General features: G+C 31.0%; 1 protein-coding gene across 7 annotated transcripts in view; it reads right to left on the bottom strand.

Annotated features, from left to right (window-relative positions):
* The window catches only part of LOC127715423 (protocadherin Fat 1-like), a 123,938-nt gene extending 110,808 nt beyond the window's left edge, over positions 1-13,130 (bottom strand). For 5 of the 7 annotated variants that reach the window (XM_052221457.1, XM_052221456.1, XM_052221455.1 and 2 more), the window contains exons 1-2: positions 13,004-13,128; positions 3,091-6,443 (exon numbers count right to left, since the gene is read on the bottom strand). In XM_052221457.1, the coding sequence (XP_052077417.1) occupies positions 3,091-6,433 (3,343 nt within the window). In that variant the 5' untranslated portion in view covers positions 6,434-6,443; positions 13,004-13,128. Of the gene's footprint in view, positions 1-3,090; positions 6,444-11,597; positions 11,617-13,003 lie in introns of those variants that run through there. The other 2 variants (XM_052221454.1, XM_052221459.1) reach the window with 2 other exon arrangements.
* Between the last annotated feature and the right edge of the window lie 2,971 nt (positions 13,131-16,101).

Raw genomic sequence — 16,101 nt, forward strand, 5'->3', positions numbered from 1 at the left:
AGTTGAGAGCCCTTTATAGAGTTCTTTATTTGTATTTGCCAAAACCTTTCAAAATTTTTGGCCCTCAATGCTCTTCGACTTCATACTTTATTTGGCCTTTTAACCTTTATGATTTGAGGTCCACTGATGAGTCTTAGATGTACAATGTACATGATGTAATGTGTGTTTGGCGTACCAAATTATAAGCCTGGTATCTTTGAGAAGTTTCTTTATAAAAAATTTACATAATTCCACACTGAATCCCAAGTATGAAACATCAGTAAACATGGGTAATCAAGGGCTCTTATTTGAATAAGGTCATTTTCTATATTATATCCCTGGTGTTTCCACAATATAACCTCAGGGTAGACAATGACTCTTTCCCATGTTAAATCAGACATGTATGAGCAAGAGTGTTGACATTTTACTTTATGTCACTTTTCAAATTTTACAAACATTTAAATAATTTATAAACATGATAAATGTACAAGATTAAACCATTGAAATAAGGATATTGAAAATTATATAAGTTATGCTAAAATTCTTATTAGAGAAAATGTTTGGTCAGGCAAAAACTACTGATTTTTTTTTAATTCGTTAATCATGTTAATAGTATTTACTATTATTCCACTACCTGTATCTGCACAAACTCCCTTTTTATTAATGTTTTAAATATACATTTGTCCAAGCCTCTCATTAAAAAGTGTACTTAATTAGTTAAATTGATATCTACTGTTCTTTAAAATACATGCATACACAAAACAGAAAACTTGATCCCACTGGGAGTGACAAAAATTTCTTGTCAGTAGTTCTATCTTACTTCCAAATGACTATAATTATAAGACAAACAGTTAAATGTATGCTTATAAATAAAAAAATCCATTCAAGGTAGATATTTAAAGTACTTCTGTAACTAATAGGGTGCAATACTGCACACTTTTATGAATGGTTTGTAAATGAGACATTTTCTGTCCGAGCTTGTCAGGTGTCTTAGTACATGTAGTACAGGGCAGATTTATGAATGGGGAGTGTTCTGTTTCATTTTGTGAGACACAAGGTCTGAAAAAAGGTTTACAAAGTATGAGTACCTGTAACATGATCCGATTTAAGGTAAAAATGTCTAATTATGGGCCTTTAATTAGAAAACATGTCTTTGTACTTCCTAGGTCCTACCTAATAACATGTACCATGACCTTTGTTCCTACATGTCACATCTACATGTCTACATAATGTTTACATGGAAAAACTTTTCCTATTCTTTATTATCAGTGTAAACACATTCTTTACTATTGTTTACTTATATGTGTACATTCAATTTAATGTTCACAATTTAGTATACAGCCACATTTGACAAAGTAAGCTTGTACTTTTGCATAAAGTAAAATAACAAAAATACCGAACTCCAAGGAAAATTCAAAACAGAAAGTCCCTAATCAAATGGCAAAATCAAAAAGCTCAAACACATCAAACGAATGGAAAACAACTGTCATATTCCTGACTTGGTACAGACATTTCCTTATGTAGAAAATGGTGGATTAAACCTGGTTTTATAGCTAGCTAAACCTCTCACTTGAATGACAGTCACATAGAATTCCTACTCATGTATACAATATAATGTTTACAATGAAGTACACAGCCACCCTTGTCAAGAAGTTTGTCCTAAATGTTCAACATAGGTTACTGTTAAAATGTGATATGTAACTCTAATATCCTTATTGTATGACTATGAGTTATTATTTTGTTGTGCTTCTTTTTCTGTTCGCTTACTGTGTTAAGTACATGTATATTATTATAGTTTGCATAAACTTCTTGACAAAGAACATTTTTTCAGAAATTTTATGAAGACTTCACTTAATTCTCTAGTATATATACATGATATCATAAACATGTTTGTATATTTACAAGACTTTGATAGCCTTATTTTATAAATTGCATAATTGCTCTATTTAGCATTTTGAAATACATTTTTTTAACATCTGTCAACTGGTAAAAATTTACCTTCAATAGTAAAGACTTGAGAACAAGCATATAACTTTAATTAACGACAGTACTATATCAATTTCAAACTGACTCATCAAAAGGTCATTTTCATAATAGAAAACTGTTAAACCAAATCTTATGGGCTATAACTTGAAACAAAGCCATATAAAGTTACATTCTGTCTAGGTAAAATAGAAAAATATAAGAGGTCAGTGAAAAGCACAGTTAACTTTCATGACTTAGGCCTGTATAAACAGAACTTTGATATTGTGGTTAAACATTGGTTTTACCTGCTGAGAGTGATTTATGGTTTTTAGCTTCACCTCAGTAAATCCTTGCATCTGTCTTTTTTAATCAACCAAAGCAAGATCTCACAAAACAATCAGTCTTCTTTTACAGTGTTTTGTAAGTTACTTACAAAATCATGAAAATGTTTCTGATCTTTTTTAACCTGACCAATTTTATTTGTCAAGTTTTATTTAATCAAATCTTTAGTTTATTCTTGTACATGTATCTTTATCTTAAATCCATTATTGCCGACCGTAACAGCTTGCAGACTATTTGTAAGGACTGCATCTACCATATTATGTACAAAAATGTATGTAAAAATATCAATAACATGAAAGTTGGTCAGATGCACTTAAACACAAGACATGATTTTTTTTTCACTCTTATATTCTTGCTTTTTAAAAACTGGTCTTATCATCTTTCGGAATAGGTAAAATTAATTTTCAGTATGAGGATTTTAGTTTGGTAATGTGTCTAATACAAAATAACATAAAATATATTTCAAAAAGATGTACTTATATGTTAAAATACAATTTCTCTATATAGATACATTGTATGGTAACCAAAGTCAATATACATGTAGTGTTGATGACTTCATAAAGTCACCTTAATATAAACCAACAAATTGCATAACTTTAACCTACATGTAAGATGTACTGCTTCAAATTTATGGTCATAATGGTCATATACAGATACATGTATCATAAAAAATGACTCAGTACGCTATTCTTGTTGTACAAAGTCAACTGTCCTTGACTTTAAAGAACAAGTGCTCATGTGATAATTACAATTGAAACTACTGATTTGAATATTCATGTAAAATTTAAGAACATGTTATCTTACCATTGAAATCAATTTTAAATCTGCCAAGACCACTACCATCTCTTATGGAATACACGACTGGATTCAGTTCATCCGGATGTGCATCTGGATCTATTGCTTTGACTTGCAGCACAACAGAACTTATCGGCATATTTTCATTTATATATCCTATTTCAAAGAAATTTTTGAATTTTGGTGGTTGTAGATTTTCGTTTACATCCATCACTTCAATATTTATAAAACATGCTGATTTTAGAGGTGGATTCCCACCATCCGATACAAATGCACTGATGTTATACACTTGTTTGGTCTGAAAATCCAATTGTTTAGCAATCCGTACAGTACCAGTTGTTTCCTCTATTTCGAACTTTCCATCAGTTCCATGATTCAGTTTATAGGCAAGCTTTCCATTTTCTCCTGCATCATCATCGATGGCCTTGACCGTTGCAATGACAGATCCGACAGGTAAATCTTCACGCACCTTCAAATCATAATTTTCAGGGACAAATTTTGGTATATTATCATTTTCATCCAAGATATTTAAGGTAACAGTTGTAGTAGCCGAGTGGGAAGGTGACCCATGATCACGAGCTAACACTGGGATATAATATACATCATGAAGCTCTCTATCCAGAGACTTTTTCACTGTGATTATTCCATTACCAGGATTAATGAAGAACTCCGGCATGTCTGCCATGATCCAATACTGAATTCTGCTGTTTTCTCCTTCATCTTTATCCTCAGCGAAAACTTGTAAAATAGTTGCATTAAATCCAATACCTTCAGAAACCTCGGTTTCATATTTTTCCTTTTCAAAGACTGGTGGGTTATCATTTGCATCGATAATTTCAACAGTAATGTTCATACTGGCAGATTTTCTTAATTCCAAAGGGGCAGAATCAGTTGCCCGTATTTCTAAATCATATTTTGCAATACTTTCACGATCCAGAGCAGAACTAATGAACAAACTTCCATTATGTAAATCCAATGTAAACTGATCAAAAGGGTCCCCCGCAACAATGACATAAATAACCATTCCATTATATCCTTTATCATCATCATGAGCCACAACCTGTGTTAAAAGTGTGTCGACTGCAGCAGATTCATCCACTTTCAAATGATGTACATTTGACGAGTTAAAGACTGGGGTGTGAAAATTTTGAAGATTAAGATTTGGGCTTTCTACAATTTGTTCACTTATTCCTTCATTGTTAAGACGGGAGATTTGCATCAGTTTTGCCAGCTCCATAGTGGCATTGGTGGAAGAACAGACAATATTAGCATCTGAATTTGCTAACTGAGAGTTCCTTTTGTTATTAACCAAAGTGATATCAATATTAACAGATTCGGATGTGAACTTTCCATCTGATGCTGTTATCTTAAGAGTAAGTTTATCTGTCGAGTCATCAGAAAAGGAGCAATTCAAGGACAGTAAACCAGTACTTGGAATCAGCTCAAAGCATCCATCATCATTGCCTTCTTCGATGTTGTATGTTATGATACTGTTGTCAAAGTCTACAGCAGTTATAACAGTAACGGAGGTATCAACTGGTGCATCTCTGGACAGGTAACCAGAACATGTGGATTTTTCGAACAGCGGTTTATTGTCATTTATGTTTCGTAGATGAAAATTCAAAGTGATGTAAGATTCTAGTTTGTATGGTTTGCCCCAATCTGATGCTGCAATGTAAACTGGATAATTTCTTTTCATTGTTTCATAATCTAAAACTTTAGTTGTTTTTATTTCTCCGGTAAAATGATCGATTTCAAATGGAACATTTTGGAGATTTCGGATAGAGTAACTTACAACGCCATTGTCACCTTTGTCAGGATCAATAGCATGAACTTTGTAAACCATTGATCCAATCGTAAGGTTTTCCTCGAATGAAATATCGGTTTCTTTTATATCAAATTTAGGTGGGTTATCATTACAATCTAGTATTGTGACAGTAAGATTGGTCGTTGAAGTTTGTTGACTAATTTTATCTTTTGCTAAAATCGTCAGGATGACCTCTGAACTGACCTCTGCATCAACAACACCATTAGTTTCTATTAAGCCTGTAACTTTATTAATAGAAAACCAATTTTCATCATTTCCAGCAACAATTTTGTAAATAATTTCAGAATTTCTGTTAAACTTGTCTTTTGTTGCACTTAAATGGATTACAGATGTGTCAATGGGTACTGACTCTTCAATTGATGCTTGGTATGAATCTGAGATAAATTTAGGAGCTCCATTAAGACCTAAATCAATGTTTATTTTGATTTGTGTGGATGACTTTTTAGAAGGACTACCAGTATCAGTTGCTTCAACTGTCAAGGTCAAGTCCAAATCTGATACTGAATTGTCACCAGTAATCACAGACTTATTTAAGATAAGTAAATACTCATCTGATATGGCACTTTTAACGATTTTAAAATGATTGTCTTTATCACCAGATAGGATTTTGACACTTTGAATAAGTCCATTTGTTCCTACATCTGAATCAGTCACTGTCAATATGGCAAATGTAGTACCATTGATATTTTTCATGTGATGAAATGGCAATTGCTTTACTTTTATATCAGGAGCAAAGAAATTTGCAGGAGTGACAGTAATACGAACTAAAGCTTTTCTCAAATCCCCATTTCTTAAAGTCTTTGGTCCCCGATCTTGAGCTTCTACCTCAAGGTCATATTTTGCTTGAACTAAATAATTCAACTGTTTGGTAACAGTTATCACTCCACTTGTTGGATGAATGGCAAAATCATCTGTCTTCTTTATAAAACTATAGTAAATTTCTGCATTAATCCCAATATCTCCATCAGATGCTGATACCTGTACTATACTGGAATGTACTGGTGCGTTTTCACTGACAGTTACATCATACATCTCTTTGTCAAACAATGGATGCAAATCGTTCTCATCGAGAACATTTATAATGAGATCACATGTTGCCGTTTTTGTTATTCCTGGCTCTATTTTACCAACAGCTTTAATTTTCAAATGATATCGACTTTCCAACTCTCTATTTAGTATCCCATGACTACTTGTTAGCGTCCTTACTCTGAGAAAATAGAAATCACCAACACGATATTCCTCTGCTTTGAACACATTTAAGTTATCACCATCAAATATTTTATAATTCACAGAAAGCCACGGGTTGGAAACAGTAATTCCCATTTTATGAGAAGACGTGACATACGTTTTTCCTGGAGCTTTTTCGTAGATAGTTGCATTGTATGTATCTCGTGTAAAATTAAAGTTGTCATTCAAAACCAAGGCGGAGCTCGAGGAAGCCAACTGGAGCAAGAATAGACTCCAGACATACAGCCAGGTGCCATGGTAAGACTTCCACCATCCCCCCTTGTACCTTTCTCCCATTGTCACATATCTGAAAAGAAATAAAATTACACCAATGAGTAAGTCAGTTAAAAAATCAATAGATTTAGGTAATAAACATGAACATATCAAATACAGTACTCCAGCTAGAAATTGAAAGAGACAGAAACCTAGTTAAAATAACAGAAGAACCACAAGAATGCTGTGTAATTGTCTGCATGTGAGAGACAATCAATTGGAAAACTCTATTTGTATTTTAGAAGGCACTGTATCATGCAAACAATTAGGAATTTCTGTTTGTTTTTTAGTAGGCGCTTAAACAAATACAAATGAACTTGGCGTAATAATTACAGTTGTTATGTTGGAAGGTTGGTAAACAGTTTCAAGTTGTATATTTAATTTCAAAATAAAAAATACTGGTACTTCTTTATTAAATCTGTCCATTTTTTATTTTTTATCAATTAACATAAACAGATCATAAAATTCTACTGATTAAGTTAAAATATTTTAATTTGATTTTTTTAATTCAGATGCAATTTATGCATTTTTCTTCACAAAATACAAAGTAAACAACATGTATATGTAATTGTCTGAACAAAATAGGAATAAGATTCAAAGAGGGCTGTAATCAAAACACATGAGTCATAGAAAGACTGTCTGCACCATGGCATTATAGGTTGACAACAGTCCACAAAACATGACACACAAAATCAAAGATTGAGCAACACAAATCCGTTGGCCTCACCAAAAACCAGGGGTAGAGTGTATGCAAGTCTAACCTCCTAGAAAAAACCGAACCAAATTTATTTGATCCATTCTTTGCAGGATTAGAAGCACACCATAATTCAATGGTCCTTATGATGGTCAAATTATCTATTTTGTATGTATACATGATCTTTGAATGAAATCTAAGAAAGCCTGGTTTAGCTTTTAGGACATATAAATATTTTATTTGAAGTCAGAACTAAATTAAGCCTTTTTGCATTAAACAGACATTATTTAAACATACTTTACCTGTCAATGTCTCAGTTAGACTAATCTATCTACGACTAATGGCCATTTCAATTAAGGTAATGTGTTACAAGTATTCTAAATGTAAAAATAGCTTAAGGGAGACACACACACACGTAAGAGTTATAAAGTTATGTAACGCTTATATCTGTCATAATCAACTCAAGGAGTTTACTCTTCAGAAATTTAAAACCAACAAAACAATATTAGCTTATGTAAGTGAGCAAATCATTGAAATTATGAGAGAGCAATTTCCTATACTTCAAAAATCAAACCTCAAACTGCCATCTTATATTGTTATGCGATAGACACTGATCAAATATTTGATCGTAAATTATGGTCATGTTTGATTTTCAGACCAGAAAATGATGAACTAAATAACGTCCAAATTATATGTTAAATTCATAGTCTGGGGTATGTTTGCTGTATGTATTTATTAATATAATCTATTCAAAGTACAATCCTATTCTGTATTTATCCTTTTATGCAGGTGTGACGAAACAGACATAAGTTTAATCCGATTTACAAATTAAGTCTAATTTTTGTCCTAAAATCAGAAGACAAAACCAGTAATTTAATAATAAAAGCATATGATTTCATTTTCTAGATTTATACCCTAAATAAGTAACACATTTTAAAGGTTGAGCACACCTGTAGGTGCAGTTTATTGCTATTTCTTCAGACTTGTAAAGATTATGCAAAATAACCCAGCCTTAAATGTAAACAAAATTCAAAAGATGTTTGCTTTTTAACAGTATAAGAATATTCCAAATTAGTTGACATCTTGTCTGTCTGAAAATTTATTATTAGTTGTAACAGTGAGATGTATTGAATACTTCAAACATTAATAAAAGGGTATATATGCGGTATGTCGGTGGGGCAGCAACCCAATGAAATAAAAAAAAGACAATCTGCAGGTCAAAATATCATCTCAAAAGCAGACAGATCAAATCAAAATACTGTATTACTGACAAAGATAAACTTAAAAGGACATTAAATATTACAATTAATAAAAAAATCCTCTGATGCAAGACTATTTTGACATTGTGACAATGCATTTTCTTGAATGCAATACAGTTAAATTCAATAAGATTTGCTGAAAATGCAGAAATGGAGAAAAGATGTTTTTATCTTTTATTTTGTCAATCCTGCACACCTGTTACCCTATTGGAATGTAAACTGCTATACAATTGGACATTTTGATACCTGTCAACCACACTGCATGACAATAATACAACATTTAATGACTCATATATGCATGCACTGCACCTATTACATAATTACAGAAAATCGATTAAAAACGGCATTGAAATTTTATAACGAATGAAGTAGAGCATGACATGAAAATCTGATTTTCCAATTCATTTTTAGTCCTATCAGCAGGATCAGTCAGAAAAATTATGCATTTCCTAGTATTATTATCTGTATTCAACCTTTTTAACACAGGGCTTGGTAAATCAGTTAGCTAAAGGCATTTTCATTCAAATTTCAGTTAACAAATACATTTTATTCAAATCTGATATTGCCTTTTTTATCATGTTTTTTGTATTAGCCTTAAGAGATAATATATGCGTCTTATAAGTATGTGTGCTTGTTCTAAGTCAAGAGGGGGTCTCATTGAGGGGGGGGGGGGGGGTGTGTCTGATCCCGGATCTAGCTTATTGTTTTGTCAGAAACCCTTTTCTCATCCCGCTTATCATTGTAATAATAGGGCTTGTAATTTCACGTGTCCTGGCCGACTTCGTTTCCCTTTTTTCATGCAAAATAATTTGACTTTCACGTATCACGCTTACACCCCAATGAGACCTACTCAGTAATTTTGCCTTATTGCTTTCTCTTTGTGATTTGTCTACGGAGGATTAGGTGTTGTTGCCTTGTATTTACTAATCTCTGATGAATTTATTCAGGTCTTGTTTTAACTCTGCTCTACTTTTTGTGTGGATAGAGACTTAGCCTTTGTTTGGCAATCCAAAAATTTGTATTTACATTTTATACCTTTTTAATCTAACTTTTCCATTTTTAAATTGTCTAAAAAATTTGTATTGAAATCATTTTGTTTTAGTTGTATTTTAGGTTTGCTGTCTCCAAGACATTATCGTCTGATCTCTTAATCAAATGCAAGCATATCTTATTAAATATTTTAATAAATACAACATAACTACATCTTATGTCTATCAGCAGTTCACTTATACTTATAAATGTATGACATACACATTTTTCAAAAATTTTAGGACACAAACTGGCAAAAACAGTTTAATAGATCAAAATGAACTTTTCCAAAAATACTTTCCGCGTGCCTTGCTAAATATTACATAGACATACAAGGTATGTTTGTTACGATATGTCACAAATAACATTATGAAACATGTCTATAGTCAGCATAATTTATGGTAACGTTAAAATTTAACCCTAGACAGTCCCCATGCTTCCTGTTATGTTTAACTTTCATGGCCTTAAAACATGTTCTCTAAATTTACATCATTTTTCCTAAATTTTGTCACAAGATATTTACACCTTAAAGTGCAGAAGAAGTAAAATAAAGAAATACTAATGTAACAAAGGGAAATTTCGTTTTTCCAAGTGTAGAGTTCATCTAACCAAATTACAACTTAAAATAAGATATGGTATTAATGCCTATGAGACATCTCTCCACCAGAGACCAAATGACGTATCTATTGAGGTAGTACTGAGCCTTTCCCATAATATATAAAGCATTTTTTATCTGGTTGAAAAAGACAATTTATCTCTTTCACGATGTATAATAACATATCTATGTATCTATGAAATAAGTAAATTCAAACTATTAAAGTTAACTTTGTTCAAGGTCCGATATATCCATATTTATATACATTTATAACTATCAAGGCAGACCCAAGTTTCTTTTAATCCATAGATTGTCACTGATTATGACCTTCGTCACACCTGTGTGTAATCTATGACATATGTATAAAGTTGGGTCTTTTTGCTTTAAAATCACAAATAGAAAAGGTTCAATTGCATGACAGTTTTTAGTTTTGACAAAGGATATATTTTGGCATTTGGACAAGGTCAGCTAAAACCATTATTAACGAATGACCCCTTTGTCAAGATCATGACACCGAGATAAAATTTCCTGTACTATTTGTACTTTTGTTCAAACTTAGTATACAGAAAATGTATACTTGAATGACCACATGTCCAATCTGCTTAAACTAAATCTCAATACTATACTTCTGGTACATTGTAGGTATATTTGATAAGTTCTGATTTGGAGAGTTTAGAAATTTGAGGACCTCCCTCCATGATTCTGGAGATCATACCTAAACATTTTGGTGAGTCCCAAAAGAAACTTGTAAGTCTAGGACTAATCAACGCTATATCTTTAATGATATAATTCATTTGTGAGAACTAACAAAATCTTCATGCAAACTTTACAGTAAAAAAAATTACAATATTCCATTTTTACTTTGTCATCAAGGTTTTAGTCAAAATCTATGTAAAAATATATATATATTTTATTTATTTAAACCACACTGACCCATTTTTTCCTATACAGTAATGATTCGCCTTTTAAGACTCAATGGATAATTGTTTTAGTCTACTTGTGAATTAATTAAAATGTCAGTAGGTTTTCTGTCAAAAAGGTAAAAGAAATCAATTGATCTTTGACACAACAAAACTCAATGTCAAAAACTGTCTAGGTCAAATCTTACATTACAAAGGTAATTCAACTTTTTGTCCCCTAAAATTTTTTATGAACATATCTATTCTTTAATATAGTTATTATTTATACAGTCCAGTTATTAATGTTTTAAATTCTATTTGAAAAACACTACATAATTATATAAAGGAGAAGTGTATACATAAATGCAAAAGCAACCTAACAACACACAAAAGTATGCAATATCATAATTAGGAAAATACATGTTTCTTATAAAATGTTTTCAAATTTGTCGATCTAATTTCCTTACAGAATCTTTTAAAAGTGGCATTATTTTTTCAGCAGGTTTTTGGGGTCAAATAATAGAATGTTTTCACTTGGTCTTGTCTGTATTGGCAAAGGATTTAAACAAAAGCTCGTAACAAGTAGCACCTCCAACTAATGAGATTTTAAATATTCTTTCAGTTTGTCAGTTTACAAAAACACAAAAAATATGTATAAAGAAAATTTTCAGTTTCTTATAAACGAGCTTTCATAGAAATTAGCTAAACTTACCAAAATATAAAACCCTTGTATAATCCATTTACAAATATGTCAAACCAACTAAAAATGCTTGTTTACAATCTCTGAGATACACAGCATAGCATTACAGGTACATGTATATAGGTGTTACACAAGACAGATAACAATCTACTTTAAGATAAGGTTTTGAAAGGTTTATTTTCATCACAGGTAAACATCAAAAGGCTAGTGTACAGGTAAAAATCAGCTGGACAGACTGATTATTATCTTAACTAAGTGATAATGGGTCTGGTTTTCACCAAGCCAGTTTCTCCTAAACAAAATCCCACTGAGTTTGACTCTTCATAAGCTAATCAACACAATAAAGGGTTTATATCTAGTTATTGAATGTGTATTGGAAATCAATGAAGGATTTGAAGGGTACTTGTATGTTTGTTTCTAAAAAAATATTATGTTTGACTTTTGGAAATATCACTATTATTCATCAATAAGAATAAAAAGGGAAATATTTACAGAAAGTATAGCTGATTATTAATAGTATAAATAATTTTTTAAACCTAGTCTAATCAATCTATTTAAGTCCCAGGCCTTAGTTGTAACCATTATTTGTTTTCCCTCAAGAAATAATTTAATTTGGGATGTAACACGTCTTCTGATTGGCTGAAAGTTTTTTGTCTATCAACTCTCAGACATAATTTTGTCATGTTTTACTCCTTAAAATGGAATTTAGAATTACATTATAAGGAATGACTAATATTTTTTCTGTCTATTCGAAATAACCTCAAAAATGTGGTGCACACTTTTAAATAACCCAGCTTCCGCTACGCCTGTTATTCAGTGTGCACCACATTTTTGATTGATTGATTGATTGTTGGTTGCTTAATGTCCAGTGGGACATTTTTTATGTTATTTCTTCATAGACAGAAAAAATATTACAGTCATTCCTTAAATCAGAGACATATGTATATACACATGTCTCTGCTTAAATATTGAATATATTAAATCTAAAAAATAGTAACATGCAATAACAGATAATAAATGACTGCATAAGAAATCAGATAAAAAATTATTTCCTCTGAAATAGAGAACAGTAATAAAGCCATTTTAACCATCTTTGTCGTTTTTTTAATTTTTAAATTTTTTTTAATCTTTTTGTGTTCACCTTTGAAACTGTGGTGTAATCGATAACTATAACATGTGATTTGTATAACTTTTTTATACGTAAAAAATAAATTTATATCATACGAAATTTAAAAGAAAATGACTGTTGAATTTTTTTAGAAATTCATAAATATCTAATAAATCCTATTCAATGAAGTTAGCTTGTTGTGTACAGATTTTTTTTGTCACTGTCTAGCGTGTTTTGACAGTTTAAACGTTCTCGGTAGCTACTCTTTTGCTATAAATATTCAAGAAATAAAATAAATAAATAACATTACCCTTTAAAGTAATAATCATATCCAGTTTTTGATGTAAATAAACAATAACTATATTTGTAATGTGTATTCCGACTTTCAAACACCTGTGCATAACATTGAATGTGCCTGACAATGTTTCCGGAAGATGTAAATCGACAAAATATACCCAGGTAAGTTATGTTTTATTGCTTTCTATTGATCGATTTCACTGTTCAATTTATTTGAAAAGCAAAATGACCAAACATTTGATCACATACTATGAAATTCTTAACTGTCATAACGAAATTCAATACCATTTAAAAAAAAATTAAACCTTTGTGCTACTTTCGTTTTTACTCGCATGAATATTTTGGACTCCTCCCACAAAGGAAGCACTATTTTCATGAATGAAATTCCCGCTAACTATAAAAAAAAATACATAATTCTCTCCGGGACTTTTCAACGATATTATGCAAAATTCACAGTTGAACGGCAAACGCCTGAATCTGACAGATAGAGGTCAATTTGTCGACAAAAAAAGTACCCGTATGTAAAATGTTTACGCCCACAAACAGCGCCACCTATAATTTTTTCTACGGCGTCTTTGAGAACGATGTTCCGTTCTGTAGTAAATTAAAACATTAAATTAACTAAAACATAGAAAAGTAAGTGTATAAAACTAATTAAAAGATATATTTGCACATGACTGGTTATGCATGATACGCTGGCAATGTGCGCAATGTCCTTTAATCCAAGATTCAAAATTAGTTTGTTTCCTATGTCAAAATGGCGGATTCCAATGTTTACATTTTTCCATCGATTTGAGAGCTGACACAAATTCGTATCCAATCATTAATTTGCATATTATGTACTGTGTAGGGTAGCTTATCCAATGGGATTTACTGTTATAAAGTGGCTATACGTTACCAGCCATCGTTACAACAGTGCCATGTGTTTTGTGTGTATAGCTCAGGAATGATGTGTATTCAATATTTACGGTAAATAATCAATGTTATGTTCATTATATTTCCATGCATACACAAGTCATAACAGCAAATGCATTTTTTATAGAACTTACTAGGTAAACAGACATGTTTAACTGTCTGCTTTAGCAAAAATTCGTGTAAATAAACCCGATGGGTCGTTATGAATATTCAAGCACAGCAGACAAACACGTGGTAGATTATTGATGTTTGTTTACCTAAATTGCACGCTGTTGTTACTAAATACTTAGAAATAACCATTATCGTGTTATCATTGTTTAACAGCAGATAAAATTAATTTTACAATTGCATTTAACTACTTTCAAGAGTTATATAATACACCTTGCCTAAGAAATAGGTCTAGCTAGGTCCATGGACCTCCTTTACTAGGTCCTTAAAAAAAGAGGCTGTAATAATGTACATGATGTAAATTACCATATTTACATTCCAGCATTTTTTTGCATTTGATATATTTCATATACATGTACATGTATGTACATAGAGAACAATAGAGTAAATGAACATACATGGGTTTAATTCCCACCCTAGGTATTAATTTTAATACTCATTAGAGGTTGGAGCAAATAGGGCAGATTGCAATCGACCATAATGTAATCGGGCATAATGTAGTGTCTAAAAATGCTGATTGATGTGGCCAAGTCCTCAACAACCTTTTTTCTAAGTATACAGCAGCTCCTTTAAGGATTAGTAAGGGAACACTTTACATATAGTCCAGTGGCTAAGTCCTGTCTTTTTTGTCTCTATTATTTCCTTATTTATATTATTATATTTCTTATATTCTCTTGTACATGTAGTAAGCTAAAAAGCTATCATTACTCTTTTTCCTCATCTGCCTGATAACAATGAAATGTATTCATTGTTGATGTCTGTAAAGTGACTTATAATTTAACTGCTAACAGACATTTGGACTCTGGTGGATAGTTTCTATACTGTTATCTCATTGGCAATCATACCACATCTCTTTATTTTAGTACAGGTTAAGTATTTAAAGTAAGTGACTAACAAACATTAAATCATTTGAAAGAAAAATTCTGCAATGATTTCAGTTTACATATATCAACAATAAGATTTGGTTGTATAAATTGTGTCATTATGTTTATAATGACCACTGTAATTGTGAACTGCCATGACTGTCTTGTACAAAATATATTTGAATAAGTTCCCTAATGAATAGTATATAGATGTTTAAAAAAACAAATGTATGTACTAGTTCCAGATCTATCAATTCAAAAATAATTGATGTTTTTTTTAATTAATTGAATAATAACAACTTATTGCAATAATCATGATAATCATGATATTAAAATACAAACTAGCATTCTTATATGTGATACATATATAACTTAATGCAGCTTATTCTGAAATTGTAAGGTATGTCATAAAAAAGAGATTTTTTGTAAAAGTTACCAAAATTGTCTGTATTTCAACCACATTTAGGCCTAGGAACCTTAAATTTTTAAGTGTAGAGGTTGACAAGTCATGACTGTAAATTCAGATATTATCATGAGGTTTTTATTAAAGTAAATAATGCGATTAAATTGATTATCTCAATAAAAAGAACTCTCATTCTGATTTGATACTATGAGATTTTTTCTGATATCAGAAAAATAAATATCTCATTGTTGTCCATTCTTCAAAAAATTTCTGAACATACTGTACATGTATTGAAGTCAGCTTTGTTTTTGTCTGAGACTACTATAACATGGGAAGTGACCAATCTCTATGTTAATTGTTATAGTAGTCTCAGGTTTTTGTTTTGTAGTTCAATTGACTATGCATTTTGGAGCAGTTAAATATGAATTTGGATTAAATTTGAAGTTGATTCAGTATATTTTATGACATAATAACACTCTTTTATTTAAACAAAGCATTTTCAGACTTTATTTACAGACCAGCTTAGCTAATCATTCATTATTCAATCAATAATTTAATTAAAAGACTCAACAGTTGTTTGTAGGACTTATGAATTCAAATATAAGGGAAAAAATCAAAACTTGAAGTAATACATGCAATAGGAATTATGAGAACTGCATGATATCAGATTGCAATACAGCTTTTTGTTCAGTTTTTTCTTTGTGTTGATTATAATGTTTTAAATCCATTTCTGGCTTTTTGGATGTTCAGATTTTTTCTCTT

Source organism: Mytilus californianus, unplaced genomic scaffold, assembly GCF_021869535.1.
Source record: "Mytilus californianus isolate M0D057914Y unplaced genomic scaffold, xbMytCali1.0.p SCAF_9, whole genome shotgun sequence".
Classification (NCBI taxonomy): domain Eukaryota; kingdom Metazoa; phylum Mollusca; class Bivalvia; order Mytilida; family Mytilidae; genus Mytilus; species Mytilus californianus.